At 37.9% G+C, this 19,331-nt stretch overlaps 1 protein-coding gene across 5 annotated transcripts; it reads right to left on the reverse strand.

The window, feature by feature from the left end:
- Window positions 1–4,248: 4,248 nt before the first annotated feature.
- On the reverse strand, window positions 4,249–13,082 carry LOC111562473 (BCL2/adenovirus E1B 19 kDa protein-interacting protein 2-like). 5 transcript variants are annotated; one of them, XM_055017570.1, is made up of 16 exons: window positions 12,961–13,082; window positions 12,791–12,908; window positions 12,586–12,695; window positions 10,382–10,435; window positions 10,100–10,248; window positions 9,465–9,527; window positions 9,227–9,373; window positions 9,078–9,128; window positions 8,341–8,424; window positions 8,003–8,164; window positions 7,673–7,924; window positions 6,727–6,829; window positions 6,360–6,491; window positions 5,938–6,024; window positions 5,705–5,803; window positions 4,249–5,186 (listed from the first exon to the last, which is right to left on the reverse strand). In XM_055017570.1, the coding sequence occupies exons 3-16, from the start codon at window positions 12,594–12,596 to the stop codon at window positions 5,162–5,164; spliced, it is 1,419 nt and encodes a 472-aa protein (XP_054873545.1). In that variant the 5' UTR covers window positions 12,597–12,695; window positions 12,791–12,908; window positions 12,961–13,082; the 3' UTR covers window positions 4,249–5,161. The 5 variants fall into 5 exon arrangements, with proteins under 5 accessions (XP_054873545.1, XP_054873547.1, XP_054873544.1 ...); XM_055017572.1 differs by lacking the exon at window positions 12,586–12,695 and having other exon boundaries at window positions 12,961–13,081; XM_055017569.1 differs by having other exon boundaries at window positions 12,791–13,026.
- Between the last annotated feature and the right edge of the window lie 6,249 nt (window positions 13,083–19,331).

The following is a 19,331-nucleotide window of genomic DNA, read 5'->3' on the forward strand; positions in this document are numbered from 1 at the left end:
AAGCCAATATCTGCAGATATTTAACCTAAATTGTCTGTTTAAGCTAATACTGGCAGTTGTTTAATATATGCAGTGGATTAAGCTATAATTAACAGTTATTTAAGCAAACATTAGCAGCTGATTTTAGCTGTTGTCAGCAGCAGTTTAAGCTAACATTATGGTAGCTGTTCAAGATAATATTAGCAGCTGTTTATGCTAATATTAGTAATTGTTTAAGCTAGTATCTGCAGTTGTTTTAGCTAAAATTAGCAGTTCTTTAGGCTAATATTAGCAGCTGTGAAGCTAATATCAGCAGCTGTTTAAACTTATTTCAACAGCTATTTAAGCTAATATTAGCGATTACTTAAGCTAATATTAGCAGCTGCTTAAGCTATTATTCTCCACTTTAAGCTAATATCAACAGGTTTTTTTAACCTAATATTAGTAGTTGTTAAAGTTGTTGTTAAGCTAATATTAGCCATTGTTTAATAGCTATCATAGAGGTGGAAAGAAATCCTAAAATATTTATTATATAAATGATTTCTTGAGGATTACTTGTCATTTTTGATGGAGTTGCAATGATTAACCAAATAGTTTCAACTATTAAATTAATCAATGGTCATTTTATTAATCATTTAATTGGTTTTAAAAATCTTTGAGCATTGGACTCAAAAATACACTTGAGGATGTCATTTTCGATTTTGTGAAACACTTATCACCATTTTCATACATTTTCTAGACCAAACAGCAAATCGATTAATGCAGAAAATAATCTCCAGCATAATTGTCACTTAGAATAATCTTTTGTTGCACCCTTTGCATTGTAGAGAGCAAGAAGCATGAAGAAATAACAGTTCATTAGTCATATTATCACTATTTATATAGCACATTTAAACCAACAGTCCGAAGAAATAAGATTAATGTTACAAATTTAATTAGTGATTACCCCAATCACTGCTATAGTTCATGTGTGCAGACATTGGTGCAGTAATTTGTAGGATATTCTTAAAAGCTGTGTGATGGATCAAGACAGGAAGAAGCACAGAGACTGGATTTGTATAGGACTTTAGTGCTGCACTCCTGTAAAGATATTTCTGAATGAAGACAGAGCACAGCATGAATTGTAGGAGAGCTGCATTGTGTTGATGCCAGAAAACAATGATAATTAAAGCTTTAAAAGTTTATTCGTAATGTTTTCATCAATATCAATATTTTTTTTCCAACAGTATCCAACTAAACTGTCAAGTATGACAGTGAGTAAACTAATAGAAACATTTCTTCTACTGTCCTGTATGTGCTTGTGTCTGTTTCTACATGCATGACCCTGTTCACAGACTGCGTTACACTTAAGCATCGTGTTTTATTACAAGCAGCTGTGCACAGACCACAGAGCTGTAATAATGATGGTTAAACTGTGCGTTGCCATGGAAACGCCAATCCAGCACCGAGGAGGAAACAACACGAGTGGAAAAATTAAAGACGTGGTTGCTGGTGGCTTGTTACGAGCTGAGCGTGTGGGAAACACACACGGGCTAAACATGCGTGTGTGTGTGTGTGTGTCATGTCATGTGTTCTTAATGTTGGACCAGATCAAATACAAACCAACACACGGTTCAAAACTTCCATTAGAATGTAGCTTGTTTTTGTAAAAGTTCTGTTTCGACTTTATACACATTTTAAACCACAAAATTCCTCCTCCCATCACTCGACTCGAAATTTTCTTCTTTTCTTTTAAGGTAATGAGTGTTTTACAGGTTTATGTTGTGAGTTGGACGTTTGTGTGATTTTGCTTCCCTGATCAAACAAAAGTTTCTCAGCCTTCAGGAAAGGTTTACATTTGTGCGTGTGTGTGTGTGTGTGTGTGTGTGTGTGTGTGTGTGTGTGTGTGTGTGTGTGTGCTCCATAATTTAAGTCAGATTCAGTAGATCTTACAGTGTAACCTGATCCTGGAAACTGGGTTAATGCTGTAAATGTTTGGTTTCGGTTTTTGAATCAGCGTCCTCCCCTTTTTATGGAATTTTTTGCCTATTTGGCAGATAGAAAACTTCATGACAGAAGAACTGTGCAGTCAAGCTGCTTCAGTTAAAACATGGCTCAGAGCAGCTATTTTTGCTCGCTTCTATATTAGGTCATACTGGAATAACAATAATGAAAACACGCTTTATGCCAGAGCTATGAGAATCACCACAAACCTTCTACATCATTTCAACAACAACTGTATGAAACTGAAGACCTCGAGCTCTAGGCTGCCGCTATGGACTGCCATACAGACTGCCATTGAGATGTCACAGGCTGCTGCTGTGGTGCCACAAGCTGAATGGTAACAAGTACAACATAAATCTAGTGTATGCACAATGTTTTTTGTTATTTTCCAGCCCTAACGGTTTCTTCATGTGTTTGATTAGTGTGAAATACAGCAGAAAGACCAGTTACCTTGGACGAAGGCTGACACACAGTCTGCACTGTGTTCCTGTTTATGGAGTTTCCTCAGCAGCTACCTCACTTCCTTCCTGTCAGCCTCCATTTCCTGACCAGCAGCTGGGTTCAAGCAGACCAGTTACAGGCAAACAGACAATCAGGTTTCCATCATTTTAGAGAACATTATGTTCTTTTCCTGCAGAACTAACCCTAATATTGCCTAACCCTGATCTTAAACCTTTACATTAAAAGAAAATGATTTACCTCTTGGGCAAATCCCCAGAGTGTGACTGTGTGTCCTCACAACATGAGTAACAGATACTCCCCCACATTTGTGCTTTTCTGTCCTTTATAAATGACCTCAGTGTTCCTGCTCCAACAGTGAAGGTGTTCACGCTGATGTTTGTGTTAGTGATCTGAATCAGGCCTGCAGAACCTCAAAACTCAAGGAGAACCATGTTCAGAGCCACATCCAGCTGCTGGGAGGCCCCCAGGACTGACATGGGCGTCCGTGAAACCCAAAAATCATCTATTATTAGGTCTTTATTTTCTGCATTGTTGGTGTTTTTAGCACATTATGCATTAGTATTCACAAACACATTGTAAATGCACTAGATGCACCTGTAGTCCCTGGACAGATGTTACAATCATACATTTTTGTAACTGTTTTCAAACTGATATTTTTGTAGTTTTCTTTGAGCTGTAAGAAAAACCTGAAAGGATGTTTTACAAATATCATCCATTCATGTTTTAAAAGTTCAGTGACCACTGCAGCATCCCAAGCATACAGTTGTGAAAGCATACCACAAAATGAAAATACTTTCAGCCAAAATAAGAGAGCCGCTCAACCAAATTACGTCAAACTTGACACTGGTATCCCTCGGCTTCCCAGCAACTCACCCACCAAGTTTGAAGGCGATTGACTGAAGAGTTGACGAGAAAAGCAAAGAAAAGCATCCTGATGGAGACTACTTCATTCATGCTTGGATTACATAATGGTTGTTGATGGAGAAGAAACATTTCAGCCTGTAGGAGATTTGTTGTTGTTTCAATCCAGAAGCAACCTCCAGGTCTTAAAAATGAAGCCAGTGAAGTGCCAAAAACTGCAGTTCCTCGATTGGCCACTTGAGGTTGGCTCTCAAAGCGATAGATCTCCATCGACCTCCATGTTAAAATGTCTAATTTTACAGCAGAAAGAAACATGTTTTGCAGCTTGGTAGAAAAAATAGTTTTGGTCTCTACAGCTAATTTCCCTGATCATGACAACTGTGCAAGGTTTTTTTTTTTTATACAACTCACTCGGCTCATGTGGACTAAGGCTTCAAACTGTGCATAATTAAGTATAACAGGTGGGTGACCATGGCTCTCACTGCTACTCATGCTCCACCTTTTTACTTATTTTTGGATAAACTGGGAGTTTGGATGGGTCTGGCACTGCTAAGATGGTGACATCTGAAGCCACCACATTGAGCTTCAAAACTGCTCTACAGGAAATCTGTGGCTACCATTACAGAGTGTTCGTCCATCTTTATACACAGTTTATGGTCTGAATATGTGTTGACACATCCAGCTGTGTTGATACTTCCCTCATACAGGTTCCTGGATAAACATGACAGTGCCTGGCATTGCAGGAGCCTTTCAACACCTTCCTCACCAGTTCTCGCTTTACTTCAGGGTTTTTGAGCGTCTCTGAAACTGTAAAAACATTTCTCTGCTCCAAGGATTTCATGGTGGAGTTTTCAGAAGCATCAATGGTAAAGAAAGAGATTAGAAAAACTGGGTCAGAGCAGCTGGTTAAACATTAACTCGGGTTACTTAGAGTAGTTTCAAACTCAAATAAACATCACAATACGGAAGCAGCAAGATTTTATTCAGCAGCAAAACGACTTCCAGAAGTGTCGTCGACTCCTGGCAGGGTTGATGCTTCATGAACATACTGAAAGTGCATTCAGGAGAAGAGTGAGAACCTTCACCAGGTTTCAGTAACCTTGGATTGAATATATGACATTACTCAAATGTCTTTGACAGTTCAAGCATTCTAGCCCGTATTTAACTAAAAAGACTGACAAAAATGTAAAACACAAAAGTAATTTTTCATCGTCTGCTCTGTATGACCTGAACTTTATGTATGAAAATGTGTTTACAAAGATCCTTACAAAAACAAAATAAAATGTTTTGATATTTTCTGAAGGTTTGTTTTAAAGTTTGTCCGTTTTAAAAATGCACTGCAAAACACAGATTCAACAAAGATGATTGTTTTTAAAATGTTTTTTTTTATAAAATCTTATTAGTAATAAAAACTTCCTAAATAAGAATTAAACTTGCTGTATAAGAAAATAAATCTTCGTGATGCATAGTTATTTTAGTTCATGTTGTTTGTTCTGTTTCAGTGTTGAAATGTGCCTCATGTTGGAATAAAAATACACAACATAGTTTGAAATGTTGGCCCTGTTATGATATAGTGTGAAATTAGAGAGCACATGTTCTCCTCTAATTTATCTGATACTGTGCTTTTAGTTTGAAACATTAAGATCATCTGTTAAATTCTAAATTAACACTGTTTATTACACTCATGATGACTGACTGTTTTTTGTTCTTCACCGCCATCTTGGGTCAAATCTGAGCAGAGTGCTGCCTGCTGACAGAGCCGGGTTTCTCCTTCCACACTGACAAAGTGTCTTTTAGTGAGACCTGCAGCGCCACCTGCTGGAGGAGGAGAGGAGTAGGCAGCGGATTGTATTAATACAAAGAAACTGCAGCAGTGTCAACTGGACAGGTTCTGGTCATACCTGCAGGGAAAATAGAAAACAACATCAGGAAAAGATGTTTGTGAGACAAAAATCATCATTTAACATTTTTTTTAAACAAGTGTGTATAATATTTCTATTATATTCAAATGTTCTAATAATATTTTGGTTATAATTATTCATATCATAAATCTATATTATATTTATTGCACATCAAATGATGAATTGAATCTATTTAATTATATATTCTATTTATATATATTTAGTTTTTTTATATATTTTTTAATTTTTTTTTAAAAGATTTCTTACTGAAGATAATTACTCTTTTCCCTTACTTTTTAAATCTGATAATATTTTAATAAAAATCTGAATACTCTAAAATTGCTAATAATAGTTTTGTTAAAATGAGAAAAATATAAACATTTTAATATTTATTTATTTAGTTTTATTTTTGTGATTATATATTTAATATTTAAGATGTAAAATAGTCCTTGCATTGTTTCTACTCTTTTGTAGCTCAAATGAATGAATGAATGAATGAATGAATGAATGCCACTCACTCTCTAACACAGTCTGGGATCTGCACATGCTCAGTGGGGATGAAGTCAGAAAGTTCCTGGAGGCTGTTGACAAACTGGAGCTTCCTGCTGAACTTTGAGCTAAGAAGAAGAGGAGAAGAAGAAAGAAGTTCTTGTTTGCTAGGAGGAAAAGATTTTAAAAAAAAAAAAAAAACAAGTGTGGTTTGTTGTGTTGTTGTTTGTTTATAATGAGTGATGAAGAGGAGGCAGCAGACCTGATGAAGGGTTTGATGATGGTAATGAGAGCTTTGATGTACCAGGTGGGATGAACCACATAGAAACCCTTCAGGTTCTTCCTCAACCTGCAGACATATAGACATATGATATACTGACCTGTAAAGTATGTAAATTAATTTTAAAAATAATTTCAGATTAAGAGACAGGTTTAACAAAATAACAGCAAAAGAGAACTATACTTAAGGTCTATTAAGCCAAATAGTCAAAATGAAATCGAATGCACTGATGTTAAATTTTGCTCCATAACAAGCATTTAATGTCTGATCAAAATTACATTTACTGACGTTTTCATCAGATTTTCTTGGATTCTGTGCTGTTAAACTGTGAGGATGTTACACCTCCTACTGGACTTGTACTAAAGGAAGAGAGCAGCAAAGACAGGCAGGAGAGTTAGTCTGACCTCCTGTCGATGGTGGTGTACCACTCTTTGAGCCAGCTGATTCCTGGAAGTTTGTCCTTCTGACCTCCAGCACAAAGATACACAATCACATAGTTTTCCGCCACCATCAGCTCCAGAGTGCCGACAACAAACCTGACAGACAGACGGACAAACAACAGCGAGGCAACCATCATTACATTAAATCAGAAACAAAACCTCAATATTAAATTATCTGATCAGTTCTATTGTCTGATGCCCAGCTGAAGAACAAAGAGCAGCTCAACTTATCAGCTCTGCACAGCAGGAATTTGTTGACTTTCACTGGTGTTAAACTGGTCGAACTGGTCACACTGGGACACATTCTACGTCGAGAGCATGTTTCATTTACCTGAACAGGTTGTCCATCACATACTGGTAATTCTCCAGACTGTTCTCCGGCAGGTAACAGGAGGAAAACACAATGATGTCATTCATGCCATCGCCATAGTAACCTGAGAGATGACGTTAGGTGTTGAATGGCACTGAAACCATATTTAGTTGATTTTATAAATAAACTTAAAAATAAATGTTATCATTATACTATAATAATGGACTAGGTTTGGTTAAGTTAGTTTGTTTGTGGGTCTAGTTAACTTATAGTTAGCTTCTAGGTTTACCTAGCTTAGAGTTAGCATTGGCTTAGAGCTAGCTTCAGGTCTGGTTGGATTAGAACTAGCTTGACATCTAGTTAGCTTAGTGTTTGTGTCTATGTCCAGCATCTTAGTCAAACTGGCTCAAACTAAGGTCCTTGTCTTGTTAACTTAGAGCTGGCATCTAAGCTCAGTTCGCTTACAACTAGTTTCTAGGTCCAGATAACTTTGCAACTTTGCATGTGACTTTGCATCTAGGTCTAGTTAGCTTAGACCTAGCATTAGGCACTAGGTACAGTTAGCTTAGAGTTAGTTTCTACGAAGAGTAAGCTTAGAGTTAACTTCTAGATCTAGTTAGCTTTGAGTTAGTTTTTACACTGAGTTAGCTTAGAGCTAACGTCTTGACCCCTCAGTTTAGAATTAGTTTCTCAGTCCAGTTAGTTTAGTTCTTGACCCCTTAGAGTAAGTATGTAGATTCTCTTAGCTTGTGGATAACATCTTGTCCCCTTGGTTTAGAGTTGGTTTCTAGATTCTCTTAGCTTGCGGCTAATATCTTGACCCCTCGGTTTAGAGTTAGTTTCAAGGTCTAGTTAGCTAAGTGCAAGCTTCTTGATCCCTCAGTTTAGATTTAGTGTCTAGGTGTCAGTAGGTGTTTAAGGTGAACTCTGGGCCACTGGTGACAGTGAGGTAGGTGGCTGGTTGTACCTCCATGTGACAGCACCCTGAGGAACGGCTCCAGGACGCTCATGTTGACTCGACTCTCCTGTGGAGGTTCGCCTGTGGAGAAACAGCGCCACCTTATGCCCTGGCTGTCCACCATGTCTTCCCTTTCCAGAGCTCCCAGGCTGCTCTCGTCGATCCCTGATACAGAACCAGCCTGAGAATCTGACCTGAACTTGGGGACGGAGCCCAATGGTTTGCGGCGGCAAGATGCCACACCAAGACGCCGCAGATCGTCTGGAAAACAACAGACAAGACATTAAACAGGAGGTCAAAGTTTAGCATTATCGGGCTGTTCGACATCTGACATCTCACCTTCCAGGTCCAGGTCGTAGAGGGGGAAGCGCAGTGATTCACTGTCGGATGGCGTCTCTATAGCATCCAGGTCAAAGTCGAGTGCAGTGTCATCTTCATCATCAGGTGATGGAGACAGGAAGCCAGCTGGGAAGTCATCAGAGGTTGTTGACTCACTGCCACCTGAAGGAGAAATGACAACATCTGAACTCGACAACATGACGAAGTGACAAGAAATTTCATGCTTTGGGTCCACAGAGGACACTTAAGTCGAGCCAATAGACAGCAGCACCTTCAGCCACATCAGAATGCCAGTAAACTCTGGTGACTGATACCATTAACAGGTATTGTTTTGTTACCTAATGACAGACTGAGAGCTGGAGCCACCAGGACTTTCTTCTTTGTTGCTCGTGGCCCCGACAAAGCTAGACTGCTTGGAGGAGCTGCAAACAGAAAGTGAGGACACAGAGTAGTATTTAGTGATATGCCTTAGTTTGTGTTAAGATCTCTGTTCAGATGCTCTAAATTCAGATTCCTCCTGTTTCCACAAAAACAAACACATTTGAAATCAGTGCCAGCATTTTCACCTGATGACAAACACATTGTTTACAGGCATTTGCAAATCACAGCTGTGTTTGTCATGAATAATATTTAATGATGGAAACTTGCAGACCTACTGAATGAGTGATTCCATATGTATGCAGCATTTTTTCACTTTAAGATCCTGAATCTAGTTTTTAGTATTATATTTATCTCTCTTCTGCTATGCATTACTGCATTATCTGTATTATCTTGTAAATTATTTTATAAAAAATACTTTTGATTTATATGTATGTAATATTTATTCTAAGTATCTATTGTATCAACTATAATTTTACAGTTCTTCACTTGTTTTCTATTTTAGCATAGGTATTTTATTAACTACTGCCCTGCTGTGTACACCTTTCACACACTGTTGATGATAACTGAAACATCATCTGACAATAAACATGCAACATACGTATAAATGTAAATATACTGACATACATGCTTATCCTTTTGTGTTCACAAAATTATACAGGTAAGATTTTATATAACGAGACGTGTTCCTGTGTACCTGGTCTGTCTGTGGTCGGTGTCAACGATTTCTCCTCTGACTCCACGGGTGCTAATGGAGAGAGGAAGACATGAAGTCAGAGAGGAAACAGATGAAGAAGTTTAAGGAGGATGAAGGAAGAACAACAATGGTGGATGAGTCTTTCTTACAATCCTGGTCTTCCTGATCGTCCTGGACTTCCTCAGTCTTCTTGTCTTCCCTAGCTTTCTTGTCTTTCTCATCCTCCTCGTCTTCCTCACCCTCATCTTCAGCAGACACTTCTTCCGTGCATCCTTCCTCTACCTCCACCTTCTCATCTAAAAAAACACACAAAAACAACAATAACATCGGAGAGTAAATGACAGAGACTCACCTGAGACTGACACACATCTCTTCCACTCTGCTTACCTGGTAAGTCAGCACTTGATGTTGCTATGACAACGCTGTCTCCCTCACCTGTTTCTTCATCCTCTGTGAAGAAACTTGTTGAAATTAGTTGCAGGTTTGAGACACAGACATTGATGTTTCATACCTGCTAAAGTTTAATACAAAGATTTTCGAGGAAACATTTCAAAACTAACAGCCAAATATCTGTGGTTTATAAAACTTGTTTTGTTTTTTGTTTTTTAACTTTTATCGGAGTACAGTTTTGCAATTTAATTTTATTTGTACTTGGTGATATTTTTACCTAATAAGTCTTATTTTCCTGTAGTTTTTAAAATAAAAAGCACACATACTGTCAAAAAACACCCAGAAGTCAGATAAAAGGAATATATTTTTCTTTATTTTTTTATGACCATATATGCTGATGATGTACTTTGTTTGTCATGGATTTTGTCCCGTGATACATGGTGCCTCCATTTCTGACATTTTGTAATACAATTGGGAAATGAAGAAACCTTTACAAATCAAAGAGTATGTATTTATTGCATTTTCCCACAACCATATCAAGTCATATCAATATCTCAGTTAGATAAAGATCCTGTGATAAGCTACTGTGATTATCTTGCATCTTCTTCTGTCCCGAGAAAACAATTTAGTACCTGTCTGATTATCAGGTGGTGCAGCAGGAGTCGTGGCAGCAGTAGCAGTGCTACTATCAGCTGCAACAGTCGTGGTAATACTGTTTGTATCAAAAGTCATACTGTTGGTGGTTTTGGTAATTTCAGTGTTTTTGTCTGACAGAAATGACCTGGAAACAGAAACACATGGATATCTGAAAAATATCTGAAGGAATATCAACTTTTGTTGTGCTATTTCACTGCTTTAATGTCTTTATTTTGATTCACAATCACATATTTTCAAGCGGTTATAGGTGAACTGACCTGAGTGTTTCTTCCTCTTGCTCCTCTTCTCTGGACTCCATGTTGTTCCTGTTGCTGGTGGAAATAACTTACATCATTAATATTTTATGCTTATGTTTGATTTAAAAAAACAGCAACAACTGAAAATTAGGGATATTGTTATGTAACCAGCTGGTCATCAGCCCACACTTTAGCTTAGCTTAGCGTAGCATAGCTTAGTTTGCTAGTTTCACATCCAGATAGCTTAGAACTAGCTTCAGGTCTAGTTAGCTTAAAGCAGTGGTTCTCAATTTTTTTCTGTCAGGCCTCTCTTCGGAGGACAAAAAACTTCTGCGCTCCCCCAATAATTTTGTATGTATACATAGTTTATATATATTGTAGTCCAGGGGCCACATAGAGTCCAATTTGATCTCAAATGGGCGGCACCAGTAAAATACGCATGTGCATTACAACTGCCAGATCACAGTGTATCTACAAAGGCACAAAACATTCAGACACAGGTATCTGGAACTGAACAATCTAGTATTGTACTTTATGATCAAAACAACAAATTATTTAAAATTTACAATTTGACAAATTTACAGTTTACAGGTAATGTCTTCTCTGTAATTTTTAAACTTTGTAAAGTCATCCGTGCTGTATGTTTCACACCCTTGGTAAAAAATAATCGGAGTAGATGAGCCAAAGTGGTGATATCATCAAGTATACCGGTGTTTCAATTGCACATTAATGATGAGTTCTCCCGTTCTCGGGAGTCTGTACTACCAAGTCCATACTTTCCAAGTACACAAGCACGGATTTGCACAATGGCCATCACAGTTTGTGTGCCGTGTAGATGGACCTTTTCCTCTCAGTCACTCGCGACCCCTTGTCATGCCTCTGCGCCCCCCCAAGGGGGCGCCCCCCACTATTTGAGAAACACTGGCTTAGAACAAGCATTAAGCTCAGTTTGCGTAGAGTTAGTTTATATGTCCAGTTAGGTTAGAACTATCCCCTAGGTCCAGTTAACTTACAGCTAATTTCCAGGTCGAGTTGGCTTATAGATAGTTTATAGGCCCAGTTTGTTTAGAGCTAACTTCCTGACCTCTTACTTTAGAATTAGTTTCTATGTACAGTTAGCTTAGACCTAGCTTCGGGTCCAGTCAGCTTAGAGATAGTTTCTACATACAGTCAGCTTCTATACCTCTTAGTTTACCATATATTTTAGGTACATTTAGCTTTACTTTCATTTCTATTTCTAGTTAGCTTACAGTAAACTTTGTGTTTAGTTAGGTTAGATTTAACGTCTAGATATAGTTAGCTCAAAGTTTGATTCTGAAAACAGCTAGCATTGAGTTAACTTATTGACCCTTTAGTTTTGAGTTCATTTCTAGGTATAGCTAGCTTCAAGCTTACTCTATGTCCACTTAGTTTACAGTTGCAATTAATGTCTAGTTTGCTTAGAATTAGTTTTAAGTCTACTTAGCGCAAAGCTAACTTTAAATCCAGTTTGCTCAGAATTAGGTTCCAAGTCAAGTTAGCTTAGAACTAGCTTCTTGACCCCTAAGTTTAGTGTTAGTGTCTAAATACAGTTACCTTCAAGTTTAACTTACAATTAGCTTCATGTTTAGGGAGCCTAAAGCTAGCACAAAGTCCAGATAGCTTCTAGTTAGTACAGTAAGCTCAGAGCTCTAAATTCGGTTAGCTTAGAGATATTTTCTAGATCCATTTAGCATACAATTTAGCTTCATGTCTAATTAGCTTAAGGCTAGCATTAAGTGTAGATTGCTTGGAGTTAATTAGGTTCAGTAAGCTTAGAGCTACCACTTAGTTTCAGTTCAGCTATGAGTTAATTTCTAGATCCAGTTAGCTTACTTTCTAGACCAAATTAGCTTTAAGCTTGCAGCTTGACAACATAGTTTATAGTTAGCATCTAGATCCAGGTAGCTTCGAATTAGCTACTACAGCTGTTAGTTTATAGTTAGTTCATATGTTGAGGTCTCAAACTCAGGACCAGCTGCTAAATTTTGTATAACAGCAACTAATTAAACAGAAATATATGCAGACTTTGTTTTGTGTCTAGGGAATGCTGGGTGAGTGGAACTAATGATGACAGTATCTCTGAACTGCTGACATGTTGAAACGAGAAACAAAGGAAACAAACTGAACCTGTTGACACAGAACAACCAGATCTGACATTTGACTGCATCGAGTCTGTTTACTGAAACTAAACCAGGAAAACAGACCTCGGCCACATGCTTTCAGCCGCTGAGTGTGAACTTGACTTGTTGGACTCACATCAGACTGCTGCAGTTATCTTTATTGAAACAACTCTTATCTGACACAAATGGTTTACCTGAAAGGTCAAAGAAAGGTTGAGCTACAGAATAAATGTCCGGCTACAAAACTGCATGAAATGACAACATGAAAAATAAAACTGAAAACACTTACAGCAGCTCAGTGAGTCGACATCCAGGTGAGACAGACTGGTAAGACTCAAGCCAAACAAGTTGAGATCACCGAGGAACCTGCTGCACACCTGGAGGCTCACCTGATGACATCACAGCCACTTTTTATGACTTATGATTGGACTCTGACACCTCACCCCTCCACCGACTCACCTGTCTCTCCCTTGATCTCTGCACTTCCAGCCAACAGGACAACAGAGGTGTGGTACATTGCAGCGACGAGGCCCCTGCCCAGTTACCGTGGCAACTATGACTACACAAGCAGACTTGCAGGGGTGGAAACTGCAGAGTGCATGTTCCTACCTGCTGAGTGTGCATGTGAACGTGCATATGTGAGTTTGCACACAGGTTTGATTGCACAACTGTTAGGAGTTGTCCTGCCTCTGTTGTGTGTTTGTTCTCAGGGTTTGGAGTGTGTGATTACAAACAGGATTAAAACTCAGACTGGTTGACAGAAACATTTATTGATTACAAAACAACAGCTACACTGTTTGTAGCTGGAAAAAAAGCAATAATTTAGAGAACAAAAACTTTTTGCTCCTCCTCCACCCCTCCCATCCTCCTGAGGTTCACCATAAAAGTTTCCTGGTTGAAGTCCTGCAGAATATTAGTTCCTGCAGTAGGACACAGGAGACACATTCACACCTGCAGGGACAAAAAAGACACATTCACACTTGCTGCAGGACACATAAGAGATGCATTACAGGGACAAAAAAAGACACATTCACTCCTGCAGCAGGGCTAAGGAGACACATTTACACCTGTAGAGACAAATAGATACACTCACACCTGCAGGGACACACATTACACACATTTACACCTGCAGCAGGACATAGGAGACATATTCACACCTGTAAGGACACACAAAAGACACATTCACACCTGCAATAGGGCACAGTAGATACTTTCACACCTACAGAGACACAGATGAACCTTCCATGTCTGCAGCAGGAGATACATTGTCCCTACTGTGTCCCTACCACCTGTAGGGACACAGTAGATTCTTTCATACCTGCAAGGACAAATAGGAGATGGATTCACACCTACAGGGACAAAGGACACATCTTCATACATGCAGTAAGAGACACATTCACACCTGTAAGGACACACAAATGACACATTTACGCCTGCAGGGACAAAGTAACTAGATTTGCACTTGCAGCAACAGATCCTTCCCCTCCTGCAGTAGGACAAAGCAGACAGATTTACACTTGTAGGGACACAAAGTAGACATTTTTACATCTGCAGCAAGAGACACATTCACACCTGCACTGACCTAAAGCTCTTTGTATTAATGTCTCGGCACACAGCAGTAAAGCTGCCTGATCTCCGACACTCTGGACAGACTGTTACCATGGTAGCGCAGGATGCTACCATCTCCACAATGACAGGACAGAAGACGGAGGCGGTCACCTTTCCACCTGGTGATTGCAGATGACCTCTACTAACTCCAGGCTGCTGAAGGTCACAACTGTTGAGACCAGGAGGAATGTAATTGGTACATTTCTTTGTTGATATTTCAGACACCAGCAGCACACTGTGGTCCCAACACCTGTCGGCATGGAGACGAACCAGGTCTTACCTGGAGGATGTTGGGCTTGAAGGTGGAGCTGCAAATGAGGAACATTGAGAACTGGGAGAACCAGAGGAGGATGTCTTTGAGAGGGAAAAATACAGCAAGATGTTCAGCTTATTAAAGGCTGTAAATACAGAGGCAGCTCGTGTCCTTTACAGTTCTTTCCTTTTTTCAGCCTTTTCTATTTTCAGTGATTCACAGAACGCAGTAAATTGATGTAGAAAACCATTTTTGTTTGGAGGCTTTAATGACTGCAGAGGTTTCCAGGAAATATTCTTAAATTTCACTAACCAAAAACAGACATTAAATCTCCAGGATTATGTGAGTTACAGTGTTTACTGTGGAAATAAATATGGACAGAAAATGTCATTCAGTAAAATACTTACATAAGACATAACCTCAAAGGTCCTTACATACACTCTTTGGGACAGTTGTCTCAGATAGAAAAAAAAAATCACTTATTTATAAGTAAACATATAAAATGTGTTCAATATAAGTTTTTTTTTTAAATTGTCCTATTTTTAAATGAAGTAAGAGCTACTGCAATAGTTCAGATATTTCTGTTTTTGTTACTCTGCCAAGGAACACGGCAGAGTTATGTGACAATCAGTGTATATTTGCCTGTCTGTGGGCAACGTTACTCAAAAATGGAATAACAGTTATGGATAAAATTTTCAGGGAAGATCTGAAATGACACGAAGACCAACTGATCAGATTTTGGCAGTGATGCGGCTTCTGGATCCACGGATTTGTTAAAGATTTCTGTATCATTGCAAGATAGTGGCACAGCGTCACTGTAACTATGACAACAAGCAAACGCTATGTCAGCTGCCTGCTGACGATCACATGATTGTGATTCTACTACAAATCGACTGCTGCAAACTTATCGGAACTTATCCAATGGAAATGATACAAGGGACAACTGATTAAATTGTGGGGGCGTTTCCCATAAATTCCCACCGCCTGCTACATATTTAGGTAAGGTATCCGTACATAGCGTACACATGCAAAACACACGCCTGTGCTCAGCCCAAGGTCATTTTTTTTTAATCAAAGATTTCATCTGTAGGAAGTGATAAAACGACTGAGCAGCCTTGGTGGAGTATTGTATTCTCTGAGTGCCTTTCTTGTTGTATTTTTGTCTTTATTGAATAATTTAGTCCAGAAAACTATTCCCGTGGTGTTCTCCATGGTTCACTCTCAGGTCCTTTTCTTTTCTGTCTCTACAAACTTCCATAATCGCCTACAAACACATTATCTCTGCTTTGTCAAACTGAGGCTCAGCTCAAATAATAACTGAATTTCTTTCACTACACATACATTATTGAGAATATGTTTCCTAAGACATATTGTAAATATATGTGCGGTGTCAAGGCTGTGGTATAACTTGGTCTGCCTTTTGAAAAGTTAAAAAAGAGCTGATATAAATAAAGATAATATAAAAAAAGTGGAAATAAACTGTCAAACCACAATGCCACAATTCAAAAACAGCATCACCTTTTTTCTGTGAAGAGCTTAAACATCCTTACTTTGTCAGACCCTGGTCATAACTTGGTCAGTTATGCAGTTTTTATATTCGTTGTTTTCACTGAAGCACACAAATGAAAAACATTAATCTAACACGTGACAGCGCTTGTTGACTTCTTATTAGATAGGCACACACTGCCCACCTGTGGTTGAAGCAGTAGATTACAGTTTCTGACACCAGTGAACACACACTTTCACATTTCTATGACTATATTTGTAAACTGTAAACAATTGTGATTTTACTAGATATTATCAGTAAAGTAACCCAACATAGCGGAAAAAATATTAAAATATTTTTAGTCCAAACATACATTGTTTTTCTTTCGAATAATGCAAGATTCTGTTAAATAATGCTATTTTTGCTGATTTAAATGCAGTAAATATATTGTAACTTTCCAGTCAAATGCTGTAAAAGAATGAATTTGATTTCCAATGTGGACATATTTTTTTCAGGCTTAATATAACTTTTTAAAAAAGTTATATTATTTCCCAGAGGTTTAATGCTTTGTTGCATGTTTTTGTATTTGAAAATTCCTCTCTGTTGCAAAATTAAACAAATACTAAAGGACAAAGTATTGTAAAACAGTCAAATGTTTTGCCTGTAAATGATATCTTTGTTGTAAGCGTTAAGGGACCAAAAAAGAAGTTATTTTATTCATTATGTGTTTTTTAAATTAATCAGCTTTTTCATCAATTATCAGAATTTTTTTCGGCCAAATATTGGAATCGGCCTCAAAAAATCCATATCAGTCGGGCCTTACTAAAGATGGAATAGTCAACTGACATACAGCGATATGAACACTCTGCAGGAAGGACTAGTTCGAGCAAACTGTGGATATTCAGTGTTATTTCCTTGGTATACTGGTATCGTAAACTTACCTCTACCTGTCCTCTTCCTCTCAGGGTGTCCGGGCAATAGAGTTCCCACAAGATTCAGACATCTTCTATTAGTTCCAGGAGGGAGGTACGATGTGGGAAATGGGTAGAGGGGAGTTGTGGTTTCTAGTTCTGTAAATAATTATTTAAAGTAGTTAGGGGGTATTTATTAAATAGGGTTCATGTTGGTTTATACTTATTTAGTGCATATTTCTAGTTGGTAATGGGTTTTATGTGAATATTATTATTATTATTATTATTATTATTATTAATAATAATAATAATAATAATAATAATAATAATAATAATAATAATAATAATAATAATAATAATAATAATAATAATAATAATAATAATAATAATAATAATGCATTTCATTTGTACAGCGCTTTTCTGGGCACTCAAAGACACTTTACAGGCATAAAGTAAATAATGAAGCTTAAAAAAAGTTTGACAATGATGCAAAACGATAAAACCTGCAGCCCTAGTGCATTGTTTATGCTAAAAAGGTCTACAAATATGTTTTCTACACTAAAATCCGTGTTTCTCTGATAAGTTTTAGAATATTGTTGATCATTCTGAGCTCCATAAAATCAGACTAAATTATGTTTCTGGAAGATTTGTTTTGGAAAATGAGAACTGTGTGAATTTTCTTTTTGAATCAAGCCTGGAGATGATACAACCTGCAGCAACAGTGCATCGTTTCTTCTCTAAAAGGTCTACAAATGTATTTTATGCTTAAAAATCCCTGTTTCTCTTGAAAGTCAGAGTATTTTTGATAATCCTGAGCTCCATAAAATCAGAGTAAACTGTTTTTTGTAGATTTGTTGTATCTATTTAAGTGGGTGTGTTAGGGGTTTACCTCTCATGTGTCTGATAAGCATTTAAGTCAGTATAGGGAAGAGTTAAGGGTTTTATTTGATTGGTTAGATGAACATGCTGGTGTATTGTCTGGCATTATGGTGCACAAACAACAATATGTGCATCTTCTCTGGTTCCCTGGTTTTCTTCATCGGTCACCTCTGCCGCTTTGGCAAGTTGACAGAAATAATTGGTCACAAAAATGAAAAGAAACTTATTTTCATTCAACTGATTGAGCAGGTCTGACAAGAATTGCCACAAAAACATATTGATAGGTAATCCAAGTAGGACAAAGTCTGATGTCAGTTATCTGTGTGTTGGTTCAGCAACAAACCACAAGAGGGTGATAAGTGATTTACAGACTTTCACTCTGTTCTGCATGCTGGCAGGTCTAATTTCTAACTTTTTTACCTGTAGTTAGACTGTAATGTAATTTCTGCCCCTTCTGCAGGAGAGAGACATAATCATTGAATTTATGATTCAATTTTATGTGCAATATTATCAGACTTCTAAATTTTTCTGCAATTTTCATCAGGTGCAATAGTCTCACTATCAATATCATTATTGTCAAGTGCAATATTTCTGTGCAATGCATCTGTTTACTTTCAGTTCACTTTCTGACTGTTTCTTGTTATTTAGTTTGCAGTTTGCATTTTGTACTTATTTTATTTATTTATTTATAGACACTATTCCTTGGCCTCCGCTTCAATACGTTACACACTTAGCATTTTGTACTTCTCTACTTCTCCTCATATGGGTTACAGCTTGTTGCTTGTGCTAAAATTTGCACAATTCGCAGGCCAAGTCAAACTACAAACATTATTTAGGATAAATAAACAAATTTCAACCTTAAAATCTGATGAGATTTGTGCTTCTTTTCTTTTAATCTGAGCTGTAGAACGTTTGGACTGAGATTATCAGCATTTCTTAGTTTCTTTGGATTCATGTTGTTTGCTTTTGCTGCCACCAGATGGTGCAACACCTGCTAGTGAGGACAGCAGGTCTGAGTTCAGCAGGATGAAGAAAACCCAGAAAGTGATGCAGTAATATGAAGACATGAGGTAACAGGTGTCTGCAGCTGTTGTTCATCAGCAGAGTGAAACCAAGCAGCTGCAGGTGGTTAATGTACAGCTGTTTGAGCATTTCTTGTATGAACTCATGTATTTTTACAAAGCGATGGGACGTGCAGTCAGGGTAGACACTGTTTACCCAAGGCCGAAAGGAATAACTGAAATTATTCCTTTTTAATAATTAGTTTTCATCATTTTTAAAGTTTCTTTTATGATTATTATTCTTTTATATAATTTTTCAGATTATAATTTCCAATAGCCTGTAGTACCTCTTGGTTTGGAAGTGGAAGTGCTTTTCATAGCCTCATAAAAACGACTCAACACCGCCTCCTCCTGGCCAGGCAGAGAAGCTGCACAAGTAACCCAGGTGAAGACCACACCCTCTCCTGAGGCACTGCTATGCCTTTACCTGTCATCGCAGCGATGGGTGTTCGCGCATGCGCAGTCAGTTTCCCCATTTTAAAATCATTTAGGTAAAAAGGCAGATCACTACGCTGCCTTTCTCCGTTACTGTGCTATGCCAATGCTCTACGTACGTTCACAGAGAATTAGTGAATTGATAGTTAGTTCTCAAGCTAGCTGGTGGGCTCAGTGGCAGAATGACACCGCTAGAG

Source organism: Amphiprion ocellaris, chromosome 15 (assembly GCF_022539595.1).
Source record: "Amphiprion ocellaris isolate individual 3 ecotype Okinawa chromosome 15, ASM2253959v1, whole genome shotgun sequence".
NCBI lineage: Eukaryota > Metazoa > Chordata > Actinopteri > Pomacentridae > Amphiprion > Amphiprion ocellaris.